Raw genomic sequence first — 25,841 nt, 5'->3', positions numbered from 1 at the left:
TTTCATTCCTGAAAAGGGTGTGTTAAAGCATGTGGGATAATAAAGAGCAGCAGATGTCTTAAGAATTGGTGTTATGAGGAGTGTTGTAAGGAATTTAGCTTTTGAGAAGAAGGGGGATTTTTCACATAAGCTGGATGAACTCCATTGGAGCAAACATGGCATTGATTTTCTGGAACCAAGGTTGCTATAATTGGTATCATTATACTATAACAGCTGGATGTAATGCTAACTAGATCTACTCATCTTGACTCCTGTTAGACCATGTAGCATGTTACAAAAGAATAGAGTATATCTATATATATACATATATATATGTACAGTCAGTAAAAGAATTCTAAGAAATAGCAGAGAATGTTGGGGGACACTCACTCATAGGTAATTTTGATGCCTGGTTCTGAAAAGCAGAGCGTGGTGAATAAGCTAGCGAGAAAAATATCAGATGGGAGAAAAATGGACAGGCAAAATCAGCACTGACACGTGTGGGAATGTGGTGAATGTGGCGTGGGTGTTAGGAATAAAAGAGATGTGACACTTTAAAAAAAAAAATGCACATTGTCATAGAAGATGAGCAGAGATGTTTGTGTACAAAAGCTGCAAACACAGGCTCGAGCTGCAGGATTCAAGAATAGTGAAGGATGGTAGACAGGTGATCTACGACTGAAATACACTTAAATTAATGTGTTGTCTTTTAAGAAAACTAGAAATAAAACCAGTGGCACAGAGACATCCCTCAGCAGCAGTGAAGTTGCCTGCAGAGGCAGAGAGTGGTGGCCTGGGCAGAACAGGATCTGCCAAACTGAAGGTCTTGTGAAGGACCACTAAGGAACATTGTACAGAGAGTGTGACTCAGATGGCTACAAGCATGAAAGAGGCATTGCCTCACTGCAGGAGATTTTAACTCTTCAGAAATAGAGTATAAAGCAAATGCTGCTGATAACAGTAGAGCCAGTTATTCCAGGGTGTAATAGCTGGCAGATTTCATCAGCAAGCAGTCACTGGACTACCATGATGCTATTCTAGGTGATCTTTGTTAGGTAGTGATGACATAGAGCAGCTGGTTGTAGAAAATAACCTAGCTAAAGTTATCCCAACTTGATTAAATTGAAAAGAAATGAAAGAATGAACAAGAATAGGCCTGTTAGCTTCTCAAAATTTGTCCTTGTGAAGTATTGTACCTAAAGAAATTAGTGATATTAATTGGATGAAGGCTTCAAACCTATTAAAATTTAACTTAAATAATAATTTAAAAATCTGTAATTTGTATTGTAAGGAGACAATGGTGAGTACTAGCACCTTACAAATCCCTAAAAAAAATAAATATTAGGAATTAGAAAAGAGAGTGAAAGCCCCCACCATACCAGATCATCAGTGAAAATGGTATTTTGGGAACCTGGAAGCGGAGGGTGCAGTCAGATCTGTCAAGTTTGCAGGCATACCATCTGTAACAATATTTGAAAAAGTGGAGGTTTCTCCTATCACACAAATAAAAGGGAGTCTGGTAGGTGGCAAGTACTCTCTCTCTGGCAGAGATTAAAGACTGTGTAGAGATTAAGGACTGCCCAAACTTTCTTCTTTTTTGTAAAGATAATGGTACAGATCATGGAGAAAAATGGAAGAATCTGTAGAAATAAAAGCTAACATTTACAAACTTGAAAATTTTTAATAATTAACAAGGTGTAGTAGGCCCATAGTGAAGTAGTGTTTGTTATCCATCCTAAATTGCTCAAAGAAGAAAAAATACATTTCAGGTACAGGATGAAGTTTTTCTTTAAAGATCTCCCAAAACAAAGGAGAGAGAAAGAGCAGAGGAAGAAGTAACCTCACATCTACAGCTTCATTAACTAGCCTTGGTAATCTGGAAATTTTGTATGCATTTTGCAAGAAATAGTAAAGAATTGTGTGAAGATAAAATAGAGAAAATAACCAATAAATGTTTGATACAATATAGTAGGGCTGGGGAAATGTTTGTATGGTGCCATCTACTCTGGAATTACAAGGCTACCTTAAGGTTGACTAGAGGTTTTCAAGCTTTATTCTTTAATCTAGTCCTTCAAAGTGTCAACACTTCCATAGCTGTTAGAGTGGTGTGGTCAGATGTGAAAAATATCTGTCCCATCATGAAGGAACAGAGAACTGGAGGTGTCAGGTAGAATTTAAGAATGCAAGTGCTGCATCATACCCAGACAGAGGTACGAATGATTTCTGCTGTAAATTGTGGCAAGTTGGTTGAGTAAGAGGAATACCAAAATGTCTTGGTCAGTCATAGAAGGATCCTGAGAGAACTGGGGTGGAGCCATGGGAAAAGCCAAAATGGTCTTCCTTAGATATCATGTAGGAAACTTAAAGAAGGGATACCTAGGTACAAACAGCATTGTAGGAGGTTCCTCTGGTCAAAGGTCCTCTGGGTATTGAGAACAGTCTGTCAGCTGTAATTAGGAAAGTACATTGAAAGAAATGCAGAAAAGTAGTACTGAACAAAACAAAGAATGAGGGACATACAATTGCTCTCTATAAATACATCAAGGGGAGGGGAAAGAAGGGCAGGGCAAATACTAGGGAGGAAAGAAGCTATTTAAGTTGCCAGACAATGTTGTCATTAAAATAAATGTATATATATTGAAAGTTAGTCCATCCAGGCTGGAGCTGAGGCAGTTTCCAGCCATGAAATAGTGAAGTCTCAGAAACAGTCTTCTAGTAAGAGTGACAGGGCCAAGCCACTGTAGGTGTGGGTATCCCAGTAAAATGGAAGTTATTTGCTTGCAAATTGGATGATACGAATTCGTGTAGCTCTGGCATATCGGTGAGTAGAGCCACCTTCTCTTTGCCTCCCTGCCGGAGAGTCAAACAGGACTTATGATGGATTTCCATAAGTTTATTAAGAGAATGTGTAAGGTGAAAGGACACATCTTCAGTGTCTGTAAGATCCCTTGTGGTGTTGTGCCCTCTCTTTTTTCTTACTGTGGCAGTAGTGTTTTCTGAAATTTGTTAATGTATTGGTTCAGATAGAAAGCATGACTCTATGACCTGGGTCATACTGACATGCTACAAAATGTTAAGAATTAACTTTTTCTAAGATTGGTTTAAAATTTTGATAAATCTGTCTGCTAAGTGTCAAACTAGAGCACAACAAACATGAGATAAGCATAAGGTGTCAGTGGATCTAATATTATTGACAGTATTTACATGATTAATCATCTTGAACTCTTGGAAAACACTGTCTGAGAAAATCTACTCTGTCTTATTCTTTTGGTATTACTCAGAAAAATGCTTGGAATTGATTTAGTTTGATTTTATTTTTTAGAGGTGGTTCTATTTACATATTCCTAGTTTTGCATGAGTTTATTGGATATACAATATCGGCAGTTCTGACCACTACATTAAGAATTGTAGAAGCAGTGATCATTCTGAATAATATTGTTTTTTCAAGGTTCCTGTTTGCATGTTAGCAGACACTGTTGGTTTAAGTTTCCTTCCTGCTTTCAGAAGAAACACATAAGAATAAGGCAAGATTTATAAAATACAGCAATAATTTGCAGTGATAAAGACATTGCAAAAATTTCAGACATTTTAGAAGCTTGTAACCAAGCTTATAACAAAGACAATGGAAGTAATGTTCTGTTTAATATGAGAGATGGTATTTGAAAAAAAGGATGCAAACAAAATTGCAATTCTAATATAACATGAATGAATAAATAGTTTTACAAAGATGTGAATATCTCCAAAGGTTTTTCTGTAAATCCCAAAGCAAAATATTGTTAAAAGGTAACAGGACTCTCAGTATCACCTTTTTCCCACATCAGTTTGAGAGTACTCATTTTCCTACTCCAGAGGAGCAGAGTATCCATAAGATGGCAGCACTCTGCACAAAAGGCTCCCAAAACCATAAATCTGCTCTTTTCTCAAAAAGAGACGGCAGCCGCTGGCGAGGATGAGTGGATTGAGTGCTGGGTGTCTGTAAATGGAATCAAACTGGCCGAGTCCAGAATAGCTCTGGGAGGCTTCAGAAATGGAGCTGCTTTCATGCAGTACCTGAGCCCAGTTTTGTTCAGCAGCTGCTTCGGTGCTAGGCTAAGCATTCTCATCTGTTTTGTTTATTCTAGAATAACCTTATTCAAACCCTGTGTTTTACCAAAGCACCTCTATAGGTCTAAGTACAATAAGGTCAGCTATAAAATTATTTTCTGTGCATAAAAACGGAGCAGAACCACTTTTTACAAGTGATTTAACCCCAGCTCCACAGTTTAGAATTTCCACGAGTGGTTTGGCTTGAAGACATTGTGTTTACCCAACCAGTCTTTTCCAAAGGCAAGCCTGGCCTGGTGCAGGGCTGTGATAAAGGGTTGCCTTTCCCTTGGCATTGTTGCAACAGCAAGGCCATCACCTTGTCCCTTCTGTGATGGGGCCTGCAGGTCTGGTTTGAATTTAGCATTAATCTGAACAAAATAAGCTATGAAAAGCTCTTGAGCTGAAGTGCAGTGAGCTGAGGAGCTGTGGAGTCAGCGCTCAGTGTTGTTTCCATCCCCATGATCACCCACCAGCACTGAGAAGTGCTTGCTCTGCTGTCTCTGCCCCACATTTTTATAGTGCAGGGAAAGCAAGGGGTACCATGTAACCAGTAGAAGTGGACAGAAAGCAAGGTGAGATTTGATGGGCTGCGTGGAAGTCCCTGGCATAATTCAAATGTCACGGGCTGGTTGGCAGTCCCACTCCATTTTCCTACCAGTTCCACCTGAGCCCTTCTGCAGTTCAGAGGTCTGATTATTTGAGTGTGAGAGTATATTCAGATCTGAAAAGCAAATAAATCTTTCACGTTGCTCACCCATGCCAAAAAAACTGAGAACAAAGGTTTCCTCACGCCCTTGGCTGGAACCAGCCAGGTCAGGGTTGTGGGCAAGGTGAACACAAGTTGAAAACACCCCGAGTTTCCTGCCTGCTGCTACTCTACAGTCTGTGAGCAGTCCCTCCTTCTTCCCCCTCTGTTTGCTCAGAGGCAGGTTGTTGACTTCTTTCCCTGCCCTCCTCTAGCAGCAGCACCTGCTCCGGAAGCAAGAGGAGACCAGAGCATGAATCACAACCTGAGTCACCAATTCCCAACACCTTGTTTTGCTCAGAGCCAGAGGGGAAAATTCCTTTCCTCTGTGTGATTCTCCAGCTCCAGAGACCCTTCAGAAGAAGCTACAGGCACCCCTCCTCTTCTTCCAAAACTGCACTCCATCGTGTGTAGCCATGCTTGAAAACAGCACCTGGAGGGCAGGAGAGACCACGTCTCACTGGGCTCTGTGGCAGTGTTTTGGTCATAGGCCCCTGAAATGATATGACCCCATCCCACCCCAAAACACAGGAGCTGAAATGAAGCAGCTCCATCACTGTATGTTCAGATCTTTGCTTTCAGTAGCCTCCAGGTCACTCATACAGGACTCAAAAGCTTACAGCAGTTTCTTTGAATGAATGTCATTTTCTGTTGGAGCACTACTCACCTCCCACCATGATGATTAATAAGGTAAGAGAGAGAAGATGTATCAACAACAAAAAAAAAAAACAAAACCCAAAAACCCCAACCAAACAAAAAAACTCCAAAAAACCCAACCAAAACAAACAAAACTAAAGAAGCAAAAGTTGCTGATTTGTTAACTTTCACCTTTGCTGTGAATTTCCCCATTAAATACAGCTGTTTGTTGGGGACTGTTGCTTCCTCTTGTGATGTTTTTGTCAGCTCTCCCCAAAGCATTGGTAGATCTGTACTGAGGCAGAGGCAGGACAGTCCCTGCAGTGTCTGTCTGTGTGTGGCTTCTGTCAGTGCTGGCCTGTGTGCAGAAGTCTCGCACCGCTCTGTGGACACTCACATCATCTCCAACTCCTTAGAGACGGATCAAAGTTTCAAGCTTAGAAACTTTTTTCAGCCTTCATTGCTTAGCTAACTGACAGGCATCCTCTGAAACATCTGCCATTGCTGCTCTGTGGAACTGGGTCTATCAGTCTGCTGGGAGATAAATTTCTCTGTAGACTTTCCAAAGAGAATGCTTTCCATTCCTGCTGGCTCAACAGTATGGAAGCACTTGACTATGCAGCTATGGAACATATGTCTTCTTTGGGAGAAAAGTGTTTTAACCTGTAGACTTTTGTAGAATCTTCACTTACCACCTTTCAGGTTAAAAAGTTTGACTGAAATTTTGAAGTCTACTTTGATTCCCCGATAGAGATTGTGAGCTTTCAGGATTTCATTGGGAATCCAGACAGAGGATAAAGTCACCAGATGTTTCAAGTACAAAGCAATCTGCCTCTGACCTAAGGAGTGCAGCCTTTTGCATCTTCCAGATGCATTGAGGAGATGAATAAGGGTAGACAGAAGGGAGACTCCACCTCACAAACTTGAGAAAGCTTTTCTCAAGTGTGAGTCCCTGCACCTTTGTTAATATTCTGAGAATCATCTCAGCTGGGGGACGTTCAGACTTTAAATAGTTTCGTATTTTTCCGGGCTTTCAGGGTGTGAGTGTGTATGACAAGATCACTGGGAATTAAGAGCTGGGTTGTGTGTGAAGCTGAGAGCTCAGGGCTATATTTGTGCCAGGAATGGAGGGAGCACTTGCATTGTTCAGCGTTGCCTACACTGAACGATAAACAGCTGTTTTCTGTTTGGACATGTCAGTCGAAAACTGTAACTTTGATTTAATAGAGACCAGAATTTGCTCCAAAATGAAGATGTAGTGGCTGATAGAAACAATAATAATTGCATTCTTTCTATACCTTTTCCTTGTATCTCGTTGAATCAGTGCCTTTAATTTGGGGGGGTGATGCAAGACTGTATTAAACGCCGTAGGAAGATGGGGAACCCTGCTGTCAAATCAAGCAATGCCATGACCCCAGAGAATTTTACACATCCTTCCCACATCAACATGGCTACTCCATATTGAGATTCTACTCTTCTAGTGATAATTAAAGCAAATAAAGCATTGATCTAGTACAGGAACTTCCTGGTCAACTTACCTTTAGTTATCTCAGGTGATGTTTCAAAACAAGAATAATTTGTCTGCTTCCTGTCTAGGTATTCTTACCTTGCCCAAGGTTTACTCTTGGTGCACACTGTCTCTCTTTCAGGACCTCTCTTAGGGTCCTGCTCTCCGTTCTTTTTTTTTTTCCTTATCTGTTTTTGTTGTTTCTGTTTTATTGTTTCTGTTTTTGTTTTGTTGTTGCTACTCTCTTTTCCTTCTCTGCTCTCTCCAGACAGTCCAGAGAGGTCTATTCCTAATAGTTTGCAGAAACTTGACTATTTTGTTCAGGAAAGACTTAATTCAGATATTTTTTGGAAGCCACCTCACTCAGAAGCAGGCACTTAGCCTCCAGCCATGCTATTCTTGTCAAGACCTATATAAAATATTACCTCACAAGCAAGTCAGGAACTGATAATATCAAACAGAATTTGTAAGTTTTATGTAGGCTCTATTATTAATTCTCTCTACACTTCAAAGTTTGATATCTTGAGTCCAAGAATAATGATTTGCTAATTGCCAGCTGTTCAGCTGGCTGGTCCTTAGTTTGAGACGCTGCTGGTGGCTGGTGCCTTGTGGTGGCTGAAGGACTGCCACCGAGCCCTGTGCTCTGAGGTGTTCCCATGTTACCAGGGGCAGGTAGCTGGTAAGAGCTACAAGGTGACCCACACTGAAAGAGAAAGAGCTGGGTTCTGCAGGGCTGCAAGGCTGCAAACACAGTAACAATATTAAAGGACACACACACAAATGTCAGTCAGACCCAGGGAAGTAGGATATTTGAATGGCATATTGCAGGAGGATGTTTTTCCTTAGCAAAAGCAAACACTTTTGGTTGATTCCACTTCTTTTTGACCTTATGTAATTCTCACAGTGTTGTGTCTTCACAGACTGAGGGAACATAATCTAATCAATGCTTTTTTCATGCCACAGGAAATTGCTGTAGCTGAACAAGTGCCTTACAAAGGGCACTCTGAGACATAGAGAGCAGTTGAAGGAGACTTAGGAATGTTGTTGTAAATAGAAATGTTAAGATATGGGTCCACAACAGCCTAAACTGGGCTAAATTTGACCTAATATATTCTCACCTTTCCTGCCAGTTCTTCCTTGAGCTCTGAACTAGCCACAGGGTTCAAGGGACCCAACCAGATGAAAACCAGCCCTCCACCTTCCTCACAGAAGGTGATTGGGTTTTAGTTGGATCAGCTCAAAACACGGCGTGTTTGGACACGAATGCTGACTAGTAAGAGCAAAGGGGTGGGAACACAAAGGCAGAGCAAAGGTAGTCTGATGTAATCCAGTTTGAGTTGCTACTGAAACTACCCATAGTCTGTGTAAATACTAGTAAAATTGGATGTGCCTGGGAATATTTCCAGGCACTAGAATGAGATTATCTATGCTATTAGACTGTTAAAATGCTTCCTGGCATGAATTTGACCTCTCCCAATTAACACTCACTGCAAACCATTTCTGGGCATAATTTGGTTGCTAGAATGGTCCAAATAGGTCCTTTGTGATCATAAACTCAGGTCTTTCTGTGCCAGCTGGCCTCAATGCCCAGGAATGTTTCAGGCATGTTGAATTTATGTAATATAGACCCATCCCTACTTTTACTATTGCAAATCCTTATGAAAAGACAGGACTTGTCTTGAACAAATGATTTTTAAAACAGACAATAGCAGAGCATAAAAGATGGGAAGAGATGAAATTTGGAAATAAAATATTTTATTTCCTTTTAATAAGGTGGTAAAGAATACATATTTTTCATTCATTTCAGTTTGGGAAGGCAGAGGAGAGATAGCAATAACTTGTTGTGCAGTCATTTCTGTGCTGTAGCATATTCAGCCACTTATTAGGCAGAGTTAAGGCTGACATGATTATTTTTTCAAGTCAGTTGTTGTACTGGGATTGAAATTATTCCTTCTTCTGTATATTAAAGAAGTCCACAACTGCAGCATTTCCCTTTCAGTTTGGAATGTTAATAAAATCAATGTACTTGGTATCTTGAAGTACTGAAGCCAAGTCCTCCATTTTAATCTGTGATTGATCTTTTGGGTTTGCTTCTTTGTTTTTTTGTTGGGTTTTTTGTGTTGGTTTTTGGTTTTTGTTTTTTTCCACAATTGCCTTTATGAGTTTCCCTTCACATCAGGAAATCTGAAAAAGTGGGATTTTTACATCTCTCCAGGTATACTCACTTGGCAATCTTAATGATCCATCTCCCCTCAGGGCACAATTAAAGGTGTTATTTTGAAGGAGCCTTAAAAGAGTTGTTGTACCTGGTCTCTTGGCTGGGTTGCTCTAGGACCCAGAGTGACTGGGACTGACAGAAATCTTCACCTGAATGAATTTTCCCCGTATGCCTTATAAGGAGTCCAAGAAAACAAGGAAGTGATAACCATGTTCACGTTACTGTGTGCACAGCTTGTCCTCTTTACCTGCCCAGGTAGCCCTTGTTTTCACTTTTGTTCATGGTCTGTCCCGCTGGGGTTGAAGTTTCCTCGCAATCCGGTGTACGTGACATCTGAAAACATTCCCTCCAGGAATGCATGGTTTTTACGACATTCTACCTTTACGCAGACGATAATTAACAAGCTAATATTTTTTTGTCATGCAGCCAACACTGAAAACGAATGGGGATTGAATTGCTTTGCCTCTGTTTCCTATTTCTGCAAAGAAATAACTATGTGCAAGGTAAGGCTAAGGGGCAGGGCGATCAATTTCAAAACCATTTTGCATTGTTTCTTGCTTGAAGTTGACATGAAATAGCTCTCTGTCTTCTGTATTTAATCTTTACTTTCTGTTTAATGACTTTTTTTTGACTGCTGTAGGGCTGCATTGCCAATTCATCTACAATTTGGTGGCCATTACATAACACAACAGGTTTGAAAGAGACAGACATTCGAACAATTTTGTTTTTCACTAATCACAGTTTGATCTGCTAAGAATCTTTCATATTATACATATGACTGAGTGTTTCTCTAGCAGTTACACAATGGATAAAAATCATATCAAGTATCTACAGAACTGAGTGAAGCAATTTTATGCATACAGAGTGAGAATAAATCTGTTCTTTTAATATCCCTGGCAATGCTGGAAATTACTTAGCTACACCATCCTAGAAACACATGTAACACTCTATCAGGTGCACTGGAGGGAACCAGTTAATATGTTCTAAGTGAATGCCACCCATAAAGCAGGCAAAAGGAGGTATGTTAATTGCCAGCAATTCTGAGGTTTGAATCTTTATTGGAGAGTTAATCTTTTACCAATTGAACTACCGTTAAGAAGAAATTTTATCAGTCATCCTAAATATGGCTAAATGTGTGCATTTTTCACCACCTACATTCTCTAAATGACAAGTTTCTTCATAAATTGAATGATTAAACATATTATTAACAGCCTTTTATCTTCTTGGATTTAAATTCAGGGACCTGTTCTCAGGAAAGCGCAGTGACTTGTGAAGATTGTTTGCTTTCCGGACCACACTGCGCTTGGTGTTTGCAAGAGGTAGAGTGATAAAAAAAAATTCAAAGTAAGACTTGAAGTCTTTGTAGTCACTCCGAGTGATGAAGTATTGACTTAATTGGGTCAGCCCACAGTTTTGTAATGCATGCAGCACTTAGTGAAGTCTTCCTGGGGATCAGAAGTGGAATTTAATCTACATGGTCTGTTTTTCACAGTATGGTTGTTTGGATATTTGTTTGTTTGTCTGTTTGTTTGTTTGCTTGCTTGAAAAAAAAAACCCACTAAAACATCAACCTTCCAAATCTAAGGCAGAAATAGAAATGTTATTAGGGGGTCTCAGATCATCAGCCCAAGGGCTAGCTCACCCCCAGCACTGATGATGAAGCACCAGACACAAAGTCAGAGGCCAGACTGTATCTTACAGATCATGTGCCCAGCCAGACAATGTAAACAGAAGGTTTGCAGGTATCAACAGTGTAAAAGTTTGCAGATATAAAACTTCCATATAGAAGTTATTAATCTGTGGTTGATTTTAAATATGACAAGGTCGGCTTTATAATTTATATGATATAGATGTGTTTTGGCTAAAACATTAGACTTAAAAAATATATCTGGATTTGTTTCCTATACCTTTGTTTCATATTTTCAGTGCAGCCCTGGGCAAGTGGTTCCACATCTCTGCTTTTAAAACTTTCTCCTATAAATGGTGTTAAATAGTATCTCCCCACTTGACAGTAAATGTTCTAGATCTTAGTTCATTGGCATTAACAAGATAGTCAGCTATTGCAACTAAATACTTGTCAGAAATAGTAGAGAAATAAAGTAAGTATTTTTAATTTTATTTTCTGGATTGCACCTTTGCTGCTAACAGTTTTATTGTTCTTGTGTACAGCAAAATGACACTTAGTGTGGGACTAAAATACTCTTCATGAAATAGCTAAGAAAGAAAAAACTGCATATTTAAAAAAAAATCTAAAAAGACGTCTTTTGCCATTTGCATAATATGTTACCATGGAGGTCTAAAGGACCCCACATTACAGTATTTGCAATAGTTTTTATATTTTTACTATAAAACAGGATTTTGTTGAAATTGGATCACATAATTTTTATTACTGCCATGTATTTTCAGGGAAGAAAAAGAACCCAATATAAATTATTGATTTATTGAGTTAAAAATACAAAACAGACAAAACTGTGGAACTGTTGAAAATTTCACTGTAGTGAACAGTGAAGATTTAGATTTTTCTTCTTTGTTCATGTTCTTTGTTAGAAAACAGCACATCGGGCGTGCAAAAAACATAGGAGCTTTAGTGTCATAGCAAACAAAAGCACCTCCAAAGTAACCACTGTTTTCTGTAGGATAAGAACACACTTTGTATTTGAAATAAGAGATTGTTTCTTCACGGGTTTTGAAAAGTTACAAACTGTGTAACTAAAGGAGATTATATGGATCTCCCTGTGAAAGGTTTATAAGGGTACATGTCATTTATGTGTACTGTATGCAAGAAGCAGCGGGTCAGAGTTTTGCCTGAGCAAAGGCAACAGGTTCAGTCTGGAAAATAATAAACCACTGTTCCCAGCAGGTGCCTCAACACTGTTTCCACCTAAATATATAAGATCCCTGACAATTCTCAGGCATGAAGCATGATATATTGGTGGAAAAAAGGGTCATAATTCTGGTTTTAATAGGTTTAAAACAGATTTGTTTTGTTTTGCATGGAAAGTTTTTCAGTGACTGAATTCAGAGAATATTTGTGGTCCAGTGGCTGATGCATGGGTTGCTTGCCCAAGCCTAGGAGAAAAGAGCAGATGCATGATATGGGCCCATGACCATCCACCAGGAATTGAATGTTGCAGAGCTGATTCTGTCAGACATTGCCCAGGTTTTGGACAAAAAAGCTTGCAGGTCAGAGCAGTTTCTGGGAGACAGCTGACTGATTTTGAGAATTATAACTCTAGATGTAGTTCTGGGAAATGGTAATAAGACACAGAAGCCTCTTTGTAAAAGTAACCATTAACTTCAGCACCATGTGAGGTTAGTACCTACCCTGTGGCAGTGCTGTGGAAAGGAATGCATATCACTTCTTTCAACTGAGTAATGAAAATAAACTGTGAGATATCCAGTTGATATCTGTAGGCTTGTGATTTCCTCTGGCTGGGAGAAGGTCAAGGAGGATTCTGAGCCAAATTTAGGTGTGGGGATGCTGAGAGCACCACTGGTGCTGAGGAACTGTGGGGACAGGCTGTGGTCATTCTTGGGCACCAGGCAGAGGAACAAGGACTCGATGCCTGCTTCAGTGAACAGGTTAAATTAGAGTGGAGCAGAAAGTGTAGGCCAGAAAAGAAGAACCAGTGAACACTGGGTACCCACATATTGGTTTGTCACAAATTGTCCAGGAGTTTATTATCAGCAAGACCTCTTTTATTAAAAGACATGCTTCAGTCAGCAGTTCAGAACTGTGTAGGAAAGACTGATGAATTTGTGGCACAATCCTGTGATAGAAAAACCAGTGGCTCAGAGGGGCTTTGTGTTATCATTCCCAGTACTGCGAGAAGCCAAATGCAGTGAGTGGCACAATTCCCATTCCCCAACAATAGAGCAGTTTCTCCCAGGATAGCAAGCCAGTGTAAGTTACATTAATTATACACCTGTGTGACATGACCCATGAAGAGCAAATTTGGGTTTCTGTGCCACCTGTATCTAGTTCTATACTAGTCTGCACAAACTTGCACCTTTGTTTCCATTCCCTGCATTGGACTGACCTTTTATCTGGCAGGTGCTGGTGGCTAGTCAGTAAAAACATTTAACTCATCCCTTCCTTCTCCTGTTTGCATTAGAATTACACAGACTCGTCTGGAATTCATGGGAGGTGTGATACCCTGGAAAATCTTTTGTCCAAAGGATGCCAGTTGAATTCGATTGAGTTTCCCATTTCAGAAGTAGAAATTCACAAAAATGATCCCCTAACGGCATCAGCCCAGAAGAACAGTTCTGATGTCACACAGATTTATCCCCAGAAATTAACTCTGAGGCTGCGACCAGGTAAGTCACAGTTCATAGGTTTATTTCAGACAGTGTGAAGAACTGAAACTTCTTGGATTGAACAATCTAAAAGATATCTTGACAGAATAAAGACGAAAACCTGTAAACCTGTTTTAAGTCCAAAATTATCTGTTGACTCATCGCATGAAAACTAGGTTCAGCTGAGTTCAGAATATTTTCAGAAATGCTGGGTACATCATAAAAATAAGGATATATATTTTTAGTTCCTCTCTTCTCTTGCCAGTGAGGTGGCAGGGAGAGAATGAAAGCCCCTGGCTCCTCCCCAGCTGAGCTCCTGTGCCTCTCCCCTGCTGGTCTAGCAAGCACAGTATCTCAGAGGCAGCATAAAAACTTGCTTTGAGGATTTACAAGGTACTAGTGACATTAATGGTAGCATTCCTGAACTACCCTGGGGTCCTTCAGATGTGAATTTTTCCTGGAGAAAATTTGGAATAGAAAAAAGTAAGAGACATCCAGTTAGGTCAGGTCATACTGTTGGAACTGAGAATAAAATCTCTGTATACACTTTGTTTAAATTTATAAAGGATATGGTAGGACCCCAAAGTGCTACCTCTAGTTCAAATTAGTTTCATATCTAAATTTTCTAAAGATGCATAGTGCTGAAAGAATGTTTTCATATTTTTTCAAATTATAGCAATTGATTTTAATTCTGTGCTTATTGCATTATGAAAAACTGTTCAGAAAAAACCCAAACATTAGAACTACTTTTAATTTTTCAGACCCTTATTTGAGATATTTTTGTTGACAATTTATGAATTTTTTTGTTAATACTACTGGTGGTTTGAAATACCAGATAATTGTCACCATAGAGAAGTTTATGAAGAAATTGGCATTGCTCGTGTTCTCTGCACAGAAGTTCTGATATGTATCTCACTTTCCCCTGACCTTAATAGGATACGAAGAAACAATACAGATCAAGGTTCGCCAGACTGAAGATTATCCGATTGATCTCTACTACCTCATGGATCTTTCAGCTTCCATGGATGATGATCTGAATACAATTAAAGAACTGGGTTCAACTCTTTCCAAAGAGATGTCAAAATTGACAAGCAACTTTAGACTGGGGTTTGGATCTTTTGTTGAAAAACCAGTTTCACCATTTATCAAAACTACAGCTGCAGAAATAAATAACCCTTGCAGGTAGGCAGGGAAAGTCCCTACATCTGTTTGTGTGCCAACGCTGTCATAATATTAATCTTTAGGCTAAAATTGATTTCACTGGAAATTCTCCCCTCTTCCAGCTGTTGATGAGTCAGTTTGTGGAACAAGTTTTGGTTCTTTGAATCTCACCCTCTTATCTTCACTCTGTTGAGTCTTATGTTATTAGGATAGAGGAATCTGGGAGTGAGTCTCCTTTTAGCTTTTGCTGCTAGTTGCAAATATGCTTAATATGTTAACAAAAAGGTATCCAGCATGTAGTTTTCTATTTTTTTTTTATTTTTCTTTAATTTCTTTCCTTTTCTGGAATATGTGTATAAATGTATATATATATATATATACAAGAATTTTATGAACTATACTAAAGAGTTGCAAACTCAGACCCAACACAGAATACCTGTATCATTTAGCCACCAATGCTATTCTCCTGCTTTCCCCACTCCCCACCCCACCTTAAGGTCTAGCAGTCTCTGCAGCCCCTGGCTGCCCTAGCCCTTAGCTAATCTGTGTAGGGGAGAACCTGGAGCAGGACTGCAGCACCTTGGTGGTTGTCTCTGAATGCCATTAAGGAGGTACAGATCCCAATATTCTTCCGAATATGAGATCAAGGCATAGCAGGGGGCATGGCAAGGGCTGCACTTTGGTAACTAGCTGAATTTCTCTGCTCTAGGAGACATTTCCCAGCCTTTATGTGGATTTTTTTCTGTTGCCCAAATCACTGAATGCTCTTTAATTACCTTAGATTTTTCACTAAATCTTCTCAGGCACAGACAAAAGACAGAAGACGAAAACTAATCCAGGGAGGCCTCTGAAGCAGCCATTACAGTGATTTTTCACCCTCTATTATCCATAAGCTGTCTCACTTTTCTTACAGAAGTGTACCATATGAGTGTTTACCCACCTTTGGATATAAAAATGTTTTGCCACTAACAAATGATACTGAAAAATTCAATGAAATTGTGAAAGGACAGCGAATTTCTGCTAATATAGACACTCCAGAGGGAGGATTTGATGCAATTATGCAGGCAGCTGTTTGCAAGGTAACTGAAACTTCTAGGTATAATATTATTCTATATATTATCTCTTCTAGTATTATATGTTGGTATTTCAAAGTGACAGATTATTTTTCAAAAATTTTTAACACAAACCAAGAGCCTCATTAAATTTGTGTGAAAATACTTTTGGCTGTACAAGTAAAACATTCATACTGCAATATTTTAGTCTAAGTTTCCTTTTAATTGCCAGGGAAAAATATGGCTATAATTGCTGGGTCTGGTTTTCTGTTTAAATATTTTTTTTATTAACTCTGTTTAGAGTAGTAAGCAGATTGACATGAACATGGCCAGCCCATGTTATTAAACACAAGGATGCGGAAACAAAATGTTAGCCAAAGACAATGGAATGAACATAATTTCTTAGGAGATGTGTTGTCTTTGATACCTCCTTGAGAGCAAGGCTATTCATTTGTTTTGAGACCCCATTCTCCAAATATTTTACTGTTTTACTATGTTGTGATACAATATATCTTGCTAATCTGATGTGTTTTAAATGACAGGAAAAAATTGGATGGAGGAATGATTCTCTACATTTGCTGGTGTTTGTGAGTGACGCTGATTCCCATTTTGGGATGGACAGTAAACTGGCAGGGATTGTTATTCCTAATGATGGGAATTGTCATTTGGACCATAATAATGAATATTCCATGTCAACTGTTCTGGTAATTGCCTACAAATTTTGTACACTCTCACATATTGGAAATTTAGAGACTAACACAGACAACTAAGAAAATGAGTGAATTACACTTTTAACACTGAAATGTGTAAAAGCTGGGGAATCCAGATATTTCATGTAATCTATTTTATCTGTAACTGCATGTTTCAGTAAAGAGAGAAAACTGTGTTTGTATGGAATTTGGATATATTATAACTAAGAAAAAAGAAAGAACAAATATGATTTCTACAACAGGAAAGCCCATGCAATTAGACTAAGTGGTATTTCTTTCTGCAGGGAAGGCAAGATTTGCATTAATTATGTTCCCTGAAAGGGTGTCAATTCAGGACCAGTTCAAGAATTTGCAGGACACTATTCCTGCATTTACCAGCTTAAGATTCAGTGTTCAAAAATACTGAATATACACACTGTGGTCTTCATTGTAGGACAAATACTGTTGCTCTGCTGCAGTGTTGTTCTTTGGATTAAATATGATATATATAACACAGATGCTACTGAGCCAAAGCCCCCACTATGGAATCTGGCTTTGTACTTGTCACAGAGGGTTCTCCTTAAAAACAACATGAGGAAATTATATGTACTATCTTTTATTTTATATACATGTATTCCTAATTAAAGTTTATACTACACAGAGAACAAAGTGTTCATTATGATCACTTGAATGTTTCTTTCATGGGAGAAAGGAAATGAAAGCACGTGAGAAACAGGTTGATTTGCCTCTCTTTTGTTTGTTTGCAGGAGTATCCCACAATTGGACAATTAATCGACAAACTTGTGCAAAACAATGTTCTGTTAATTTTTGCTGTAACGAATGAGCAAGTTCACATATATGAGGTAAGCAAACTAAAATGTTCAGTTTGGCAATGTTTGTTTTAAAGTTCACCTTTTTTACAGTTGATGCAGTAATTCTAGTGCTAAGGACTGAATTCTACAAGATAATTATGTGATAAAAATAACTAGGAAATTGTATATCAGAGGAAAGCTCTTCTGCTTAAGTGCTTCTTCATGTATTGATTTTGGACTTCTAAGGTAACTTTGAAATCAAGGATTGACAAACTATGCACTGCTAAACTATGCAGTGTAATCACTGTAATTAGGCTTTTGTATTTTACAAGGCTAGAGGAGAGCTGAACCTTTTCTTACTTTTATAAGATGAGAACATACCTTGAAACATGCAGCTATCTTCAGAGCTCAGCTCTGAGATCTTGGTTTGTTGGGTTTTTCTTTGTTTCTGTGACCCTTTCAATTATTTCATTTTCTGTCTAGTCCTGCTCCTGGGAAAAAAATCTTAACACACTAAAAGAGATTCTAGGTAAGAGTTCATCATGGGTACTAAGGGGTTTTGCAGCCTAAGCTTGGCTGCCTGGTTACACCCTGTTGTGTGAAAGGGGACAAGCAGAGTGAAATTGCTTGTCTAAATTTATTCAGGTTGGCTGAGAGGAAGCCAATAAGGATGATCCTGGTGATACAATAAGACCAGCTTTCTGAAGGAGAAGCCTTTGCAAAACATTCTGTATTAACAGCAGAAGTGCAGTAATGAGGAGAGGTGCTCCTCTGCTGTGATTGTCACATGGAAAATAGGAAAGAAAGAGTAGGGAAAAAGAGAGAGCAGCTGAGTCCTTGAGGTAGCCACCAGTAGGATGGTTTTCTATTTCTGTCTAACCCAGGGAAGACCTCCCTGTACTTCTGCAACTGGTTCCAGGGGTGGAGTTGATGTGAGTAAGATTGGTGCTCCAGCTGTTTGACAAAAGTGACAAGAGTCGCAAATTGCATAAACTGATTCTCAGATTCCAGCCTTGACGAGGGGAGGAACACTGTGTCTTGAAGCACTGACTGCCTTGCTCTTTTGAAGACTGTATTGAATACTGAGCTGGATCATGAAAATTTAGATTGATAACAGTAGAAGTCAATCACTTACAAATGGAGTGCCTCCAACAATTTCTTAATAGAGATCAAATTAATGACAAGTGAAATATTTTTCCTTATAGGTGATTTTTAATGCATGCTTCATGAATAAGGGCTTTTTCTGGGAAGGTAGTTTGAAAATACCTGTTTGATTTATAGAGCCTTTTTTTTGTCCAAAGAACTATTTTTCTTGCTGGTGGCACTGTATTTTACCTTGGAAGTTGCTTGTGGTCACCCTTGAAGTTGTCCACAGGCATTCTTACCAAGATGTTTCTATTTCAGTATGCCTGTGTCTTATGTCAGTTTCAAAGCTACCAAGAGGTACCCTTTCCCTGGTAACAGGGAACACTGAACAAGGGCTTATAGCTAACACAAAACACAAAATCATAGTTAACCCAGCTAGGGAATGGTTTGCTCTTGTTACTTTCTTTCTTAGAAAAAAGAAAATACAACTACCTTCTATCTTATAGCTTGTACAGTAATCCTACTGAATATAGTCTATCTGCTGATTTAGCCTTTTAATACTGCTTTCTTTCACTAATATGGATAGCTGTATTTATTGTGGTCTGCTTTTTGTCCAGTAGGTGATGTAGAAAATTGGTCAAAGAAAGTACAAAAAATCATACACAAATGTCACAGTTCAGTTTTTCCAGACAGCAATTACCTTTAAAGAGCCTGCGTAGAATGTGGTAACAGGGAAATAAATATTGCTGTGTTTTCATCTCTGTAATGTAAATTTGTAATATTAACATAAATAATCTGTATCTATGCTTAGGAATGTAAAAAGAACAAAGCAAGACAATGAGAATTATTCTTGTGCTAAGGCCCCTGCTACGGTAGCCTGGAAATGGTGGCAGAGGACTCTAAACTCTAAAAGTTTTGGTGTTTCACTTCTCTTGAAAGCTTTGGTAGTGGGGATTCTGTAGTCTCCCTGAAAAAAATTTTCCATTTATCCTTTGAGGTGGAAAGACTCTGTCCAAATATCTCAAATCTACTTGAACTCGGCTTCTAATTGCATCAGATACCAATACTGACTCTCGCTATTTATAATAGAGTTCTCAGGGACAAGCTTACATTAAAATTACTGTGAGGACTTAGAAAGCACCTCTTTAAATAGACTTAATGGATTCCATTAGTCTTAAGTGCTGTGTTCAGACTGTCAAATATGTATTTTGTATTTCTAGCCCTGTATAATCCCCAATAATTTTGCCCAAAATAATTCAGTCATGTAATATTCTTGATCCTCTTTAACAGAATTTTCAGTTTGTCCACTTACATGTGTATTATTATCTAACACAAATATTAGGGGTGGCACAAGCACAGAACACCTATGCTTGTAACAGGGCTAGTGTTGCTTTCGAACCTTCCATGCACCTAAAAAACTACTGCACAGTAACCTCAAGAGATCATTTAGATCTCTTGGTGCAAAAGAAGAGAGAAAATTCTTTGCACTGAGCCCTGATAATTTGAGATTACTTTTTAAAAGGAATTTTTGTTTAAAAAAAAAAGGTATTTTTAATATATTCATGTATGTCTAACTTCTAGCATCAGTAGTCTCAGCTGAGTCTTGCCAAAGCAGCAGGGGATGTTTTCATTCTATACAAGCTAGTCACTCAAAAAGCATCTGTGGATATGGCAATAATAATTATATTTTAACCACTCCTATTTTGGTATAAAACAAAACACTGGTCTTTAAACTTTCATGAAGTAGCTGCTACTATTGCTGATGTTATTTGTTTTCAAGTGGAATTCTTTAAAAATTTATTCAAACTTAGATAAGGGAAAGACTCCAGCTTTAGTCCTGACTAAGTAGCATTTCTTTTGAAACAAAAGTTGCTCTTTTTTGGATGAATTGTTTCTTTTTATATCACAGGATAAATAGCTTGAAAATGGGGGTTTCAGCTGCACTGCTGGAAATTGAACTAAAAATACTTTAGTCTGCACACTCATACAGAATTTCAAATTATTTTTATATATTTGGCATGGCACACTATTTATGTTGAAAATTCTTCTATCATTTACACTGCTGAAATAGAGACATAACCCCAGTGGGCTCAAATATATAATTGTCAAAGTATCCCTACAAAATGGCAGTTCACCTTTTAATGAATATTTGCCAAAGGACCAAATTCTGTGATATCCTTTGGATGTTTTGCAATAGTATCACCCCAAAAGCATCAGTCTGCCTCACCTTGGCAATGGTTGAACAGAAATATTGCTAAGAGGTGAGGTTTAACCAATGGACTGGACACACACACTCAGCCTGGGCTTGAAATGCCATCCTTGTATCACCATGCAGAAAATTTTTGCTCATAGAGGAGGGATCAACCAAACTGTTCAGGGCAGCATATCCCTGCTGTTTGTTTTGCATACCACAGATTAAAGGGGACTGTATTTTAAATTCCAGATTTGTCATCTTTTCTCTCAGAAGGTCCACATGTATGAAACACAGAGTTTCAATATTCCAGGAATCCTTGAGAGGGCACTAATCACAGGAGGAGTCAGGAATGCAAAGTCGCCAGCTGTAACATAAAATGCAGTTAATCCCACTGATTTACAATAGCACCAGAAATCTAATGAATGATAACTATTCCATACATAATACATAATGTAATCACAGAGCTTTTGGAGATATGAAGGATAAGAAGAATATAAAAGTATCAAATTACCCATGTTTATTAATAGTTCTCTGGATATTTTCCTTTATTTAAAATAACAGCATTGACATGATAATGTGTAAAGGAAAACTAGTGCTACGATGCCTCTTTTTAAATGATGAACACATTGTTTTCCAAAGGCATGGGTTAAAGCAAGGGAAGTTCATGTAGTTAAAAATCAAGCAAGACAAATTTTAATTCGCTGTATTTAAAATCTAGCTATCAGATATCATGTTAGTGCCTCAGTGCAATTTAATACAAAAAGAGAAGAAAATTTATCACTGAAATAAATTGCTAAATTGGCACTCTATTATTCACAGAAATTCAACATACAATCCATTAGAGCCACAGAGCACTGAGATACATGTGCAAAGGTAAAAATGTGACTGCAGATGCTGAATGTAGGGTCCAAGACCCCTGAACAGTGCAAGAACAATCGAGCAGATCAGTCTGTTTCTGGATATTTTTATTAAAGAGAAATGCAAATGTTGATAAAACATATCTTCCTTCTAAATTTGGACAAACTAGAGCTTATAGAGCAGTATCAAACTTCCAATATAGAGATGATTTAAGAATGTATGTTCAATGAATTTCAAATTAAAGCAGCTCTTCTCCATCTGACTTTTTTCATTAAGAACATGCAATGGAGACTGCAGGAATCCTTGAAAATGTTACTCTCATTTATTTCAGTTGGCTTTAATGTACTTGGTTTTGTTATCTGCTCCTTCATTTTTATTTTGGCTTTTTTTTTTTTGATGGGGTGTTTTTGGGGGTGCTTTATTTGGGTTTTTTCTTTCTCTGGGTTTGAGGTTTTTTTAGATGGTAGCTTCTTGTCACCCAGGCTTTTGTTGGGTTTTAAATCAATTTTTTATATTTCCAGAATTATGCAAAGCTTATTCCTGGGGCTACCGTTGGACGGCTACAGAAGGATTCTGGAAATATTCTCCAGTTGATCATTGCTGCATATCAGGTAAGAGGGTTACAATGTGGTTTCTTCCTTCATGTTTACATGAAACAATGTTGGTTGGCAGTTTGATAAAAAGAATTGTCTTTAATTCCTTTTATAAACTGATTACATAATTTTTTATGTTAGATGCTGACCTTAACAGAAAAAGTGTTCACTCTGAGGATTAAGTAAGCAAAAAAACAAAATTCCTGTAGCCTTCTGTCAATTCTTAGTTCTGCTAGAATGGTGAATTTAAATCAGTGTGTCATCTGCATTGCCTTCTTCATATTCCTGTATTTTACACCCACTCATAAGCCTTCTTTAATATTCAGATCTCTCAGTTCCACATCTCAACAGGGACTCAACTCTCCCTGTTGGTAGCTGCCACCAGAGTGGACAAAAAATTGCTTTGCAGGAATATCTGAGGAGAAAAACACTGTTCTGTGCTCAGTGCTCTTCTCTGCTTTAGCAATTTGATGCTGCCTCTGTGAGGCTGTTCTGAGGTTTTCAAAAAGAGAAACATAGGAGTCAATGTGGGTTTGTTTAGGTAATGCCAGGACTTGGATGGGTTTGTTTAAGTAATTCAAAGAAATACTGTAATGATGTCAGGAACATAAACACAGCACTGCTCTTCAGAGCTTTGTTTGTAAAACACCTCCTGGGTGCCTAGTTCTCTTCTGTCAGAGGGGTGTTTCTGAGCAGCTGTACAGATCTTTGCACAGATATATTAATTTACAAATACACTGATATTCCATAGATTTCTCTGATCCATCTCAGCCCATTTTTATTAGAAACCTGCTCTACAGGTTGTCTACAATGACAAATAACTCTTTGCAAATAGCTTCTCTTTCTTTGCTTACTTTTTTTTCTGCTCTAATAGCTTCTCTTTCTTTCCTTACTTTTTTTTCTGCTCTTTCTTCTAACAACTAAGATTGTCATCGTTGTGCCAAAGTTACTTTGGTCTTAGTGATAGGAAGGAAACCAAACTCTTCTAAATCTTATAAAAGCAATGAAGGTAATACAATTGCTGAATTATGACTTTTAAAAATGAAATGCAAGTACCAGGACGTTCTCCATTTTATGAATTTTTTTTAAGGAGAGTACTTCAGGGTTAATCTTGGGAGTGTACAAATTGTAATAAATGAAGATGAGGAAATTTTCTTATGAGCAAAGTTATTGCTAAACTTTGAGTGGCAACAGAATTTTACTTCTGGATTACAACCTGCTGCTGGTCACATCTGGTTCCTATCAGCATTTCTCCAAGCTGGCAGTCTAATGTATAGACACAGGTTCCTACATTTAACAGCTGTAATACCATTTTATTGTCAGTAAGTAATGGGAAAACACACAAAAATTGTCCCAGTGCTGTGTGTTTTTGCTGTAACATAGGTGTGGAATGGCGTCTCACTGGAATATTGAAGATGTGAAGAGTGAATCCTTGCCTCTTGTCCTTAGCATCCCCTTATGTTCCTGCAGCCTATAATTTTTTTCCTACTATCATTTTTGAACCTGCTGATACTGTGGGCCTCTGTTGCCTTCTATGACAAGAAGGGGTTCGGTTTCACTGTGTCAAGGCACAATTTTCTTATTCCTATTTTAACCTGCTTCTTATGCTTTAAATTTTCACTGAGTCCACCCTGGTTCCCAAGTTGTAGGGTTTGGTGAATAACAGCTCTGCATTCCCCTTATCTTTGTGTCTTTATCATTTAATTTATTGTGTTACTGAGACACTTTTCACACCCTCATTCTTCTCTACCAGTTAGAATCCCAGTCTTTTAAGTCTCTCCTTGGCTGCTTCATCCCCTTGGTAACTTTATCTGACCGGCTCTTTACCCTCCCAGACTCTCATGAGTGCCTCCTGAGATGTGGAGCCCACAAGAGCTTGCAGTACACAGTACAGGCACACTAAGGTTTATACAAAGGCACAATTATGTCCTCTGCCTTGTCCTCAGCCTTCTGGTTCTGTTGGCTTTTTAGCTGCTTTTTAGCTGCTGTGTGCTTTGAGCAGAGCAGGTGGCAGGGCTGGCAGTGGTGACCACAGTGCAGCTCCTGAGCGGTTTTGGCTGGTTCTGTTCTCATCTGTTCCATGGGCATGGTTTGGAGGGAGCTCCAAGCTCTGTGCTTGCTGCATGGCAGGAGTGGCAGGGAGGGTGCTCCTGCCTTTGGGCCATAACTTGTCACAACCTCATCCAGGCACAGCATGTCTGGACCGTGTACCAGAGCTGCACGTACAGTCCTAAAATCCCACCGTTTTTTCAAGATATAAGGAGTGTGCAAGTAGCAACATCACACTCAAAATTTCCCAAAGTCCATTTTATTACACTTAACCTTAAAGGTTATCCATCTTATTGTTTTGTGACCAAAAATCTTCCAAGCAGGAAGCACTAAAAAACCACTTTATTTGACAGGAGTAAAGGTATCTGGATTTTTTTGACTGTGAAGAAGGAAACGACAGGAGACTTACAGTTGAAAATCACATGCAAAACAGAACTAAAGCTACTTTTGTTAGAAACTTTTCATTATACTCTCAGAAGTGTAATTTGATGTCCTCTGTCTCTGCTTCTTCACTCACAAGAAAAGGAATAAATAACTTGCCCCCTAGGAGCAGAGTTAGGCTAAATCTTTTAACACTTCTAAAGTATTTTTGAGTGTTTACTTGCTGTGCAAACACAAGGTTTGCTAATGCTATTCACCATGTGTTGCCATGTAAAAACTTTAGAGAGGAAGTAAGCAAGTTAAGAAAGTCTGAGCTGTCAAAATATTTGTTGCAAGGAGTTCTCATGTTCTTTCCAAGTATGGTTCATTTTCTTCTGTAAGCATATTTCTGCCTGCTTTGTTTAGCATTGAATTCTGAAGCATTTTGTGTTGCAGAGCTGTAGGCTAAAATGCTTTGTGACAGATAGCAGGCCATTTGATTAAAGCCATTCCAAGAATTTAAAATTTCAGAAAAATTACACTTTTTTTTTTTTCCAGTTTTTAATGCCTGCACTTACACAGAAACAAGAACAAAGAAATAATATATTAGAAAGGACAGATACCACAAGGGCACAAGTATTTAGCACTTCTTTGTCTGTTCCATTCAGAAAATTTTTTGAGCTACAAATGTTTCTCTCTGAATTGCTTAAAGCTTCTGTTTGCTATTAACTATCTTCTATTTGTCCTCAAACTATGGCCAGACAGCTTAGTAGTTTTAAAATGTCATTAGAAGTGCTCACAGATATTAGAATCTAAAACCCTTGAATTTATTACAGTTTGTGTTCATTTTCAGTGCTGTAAGATGCATAAATTGATCTCTCACAACAGCAAGCCACATTCAAATGACCCAATATAGACTCCAGAATTCAAAGTATTACAATTTGGTGTTCAGCAGCATTTCATTTTCTCTCACAGTTGCACTCTGTTTGTACCTTGTAATTTTGCAGCTGGTGGAAGAGGGACTACTGGTGATACCTCCTGTAACATAAGCACATGCCCACAGTCACAGCTTTACCTAGAGATTTGCTGTTTTGGGTCCTTTTGGGAGAGCCCAGCTATGGCAAACAAATTATTACCGACAACTCTGCATTGTTTCAACAGTGACAAAAGCACTTACCTCCAAATCAAATGGAAATGGAAATCTGGACATTTCCAAAGCTACCAACATTGATGCCCAGGGCACAATTTTACAACCCTAAGAAAAATTTCCTAGGAATCCAGAACATGTACGTAGGACAGGGAGTTGTCTATGCAGGTTTATACCTACTCTATTTCTACTTTGATTTACCCCAGCAGACCTTTACTCCAGTGAATCATCCTGCTACCTTTAGTAGAATGACTCACTGAAGTAAAGTCAGCAAGTTCCCTGTGCTCTGACTGAAGGGCAGGGGGTATTTTGCAGGCAATTAAACTATGAGCACAAAGTCAAGTCAGTGAGATGTTTTCTCAGCAGTTGC

At 38.5% G+C, this 25,841-nt stretch overlaps 1 protein-coding gene across 1 annotated transcript in view; it reads left to right on the top strand.

The window, feature by feature from the left end:
- The first annotated feature begins 9,407 nt into the window (after positions 1 to 9,407).
- ITGB6 (integrin subunit beta 6) overlaps positions 9,408 to 25,841 on the top strand; it is a 33,204-nt gene continuing 16,770 nt past the window's right edge. Inside the window, exons 1-9 of the mRNA XM_088058915.1 lie at positions 9,408 to 9,493; positions 9,598 to 9,674; positions 10,411 to 10,490; positions 13,287 to 13,491; positions 14,406 to 14,652; positions 15,545 to 15,710; positions 16,226 to 16,387; positions 17,140 to 17,235; positions 21,844 to 21,933. Coding sequence (XP_087915041.1) covers positions 9,614 to 9,674; positions 10,411 to 10,490; positions 13,287 to 13,491; positions 14,406 to 14,652; positions 15,545 to 15,710; positions 16,226 to 16,387; positions 17,140 to 17,235; positions 21,844 to 21,933 — 1,107 coding nt within the window. The 5' untranslated portion in view covers positions 9,408 to 9,493; positions 9,598 to 9,613. The remainder of the gene's footprint in view (positions 9,494 to 9,597; positions 9,675 to 10,410; positions 10,491 to 13,286; positions 13,492 to 14,405; positions 14,653 to 15,544; positions 15,711 to 16,225; positions 16,388 to 17,139; positions 17,236 to 21,843; positions 21,934 to 25,841) is intronic.

Source organism: Pseudopodoces humilis, chromosome 8 (assembly GCF_049639895.1).
Source record: "Pseudopodoces humilis isolate 2021_Gansu_Grassland_sample_001 chromosome 8, ASM4963989v1, whole genome shotgun sequence".
Lineage (NCBI taxonomy): Eukaryota > Metazoa > Chordata > Aves > Passeriformes > Paridae > Pseudopodoces > Pseudopodoces humilis.
This window is presented reverse-complemented; position numbering and strand designations above follow the sequence as displayed.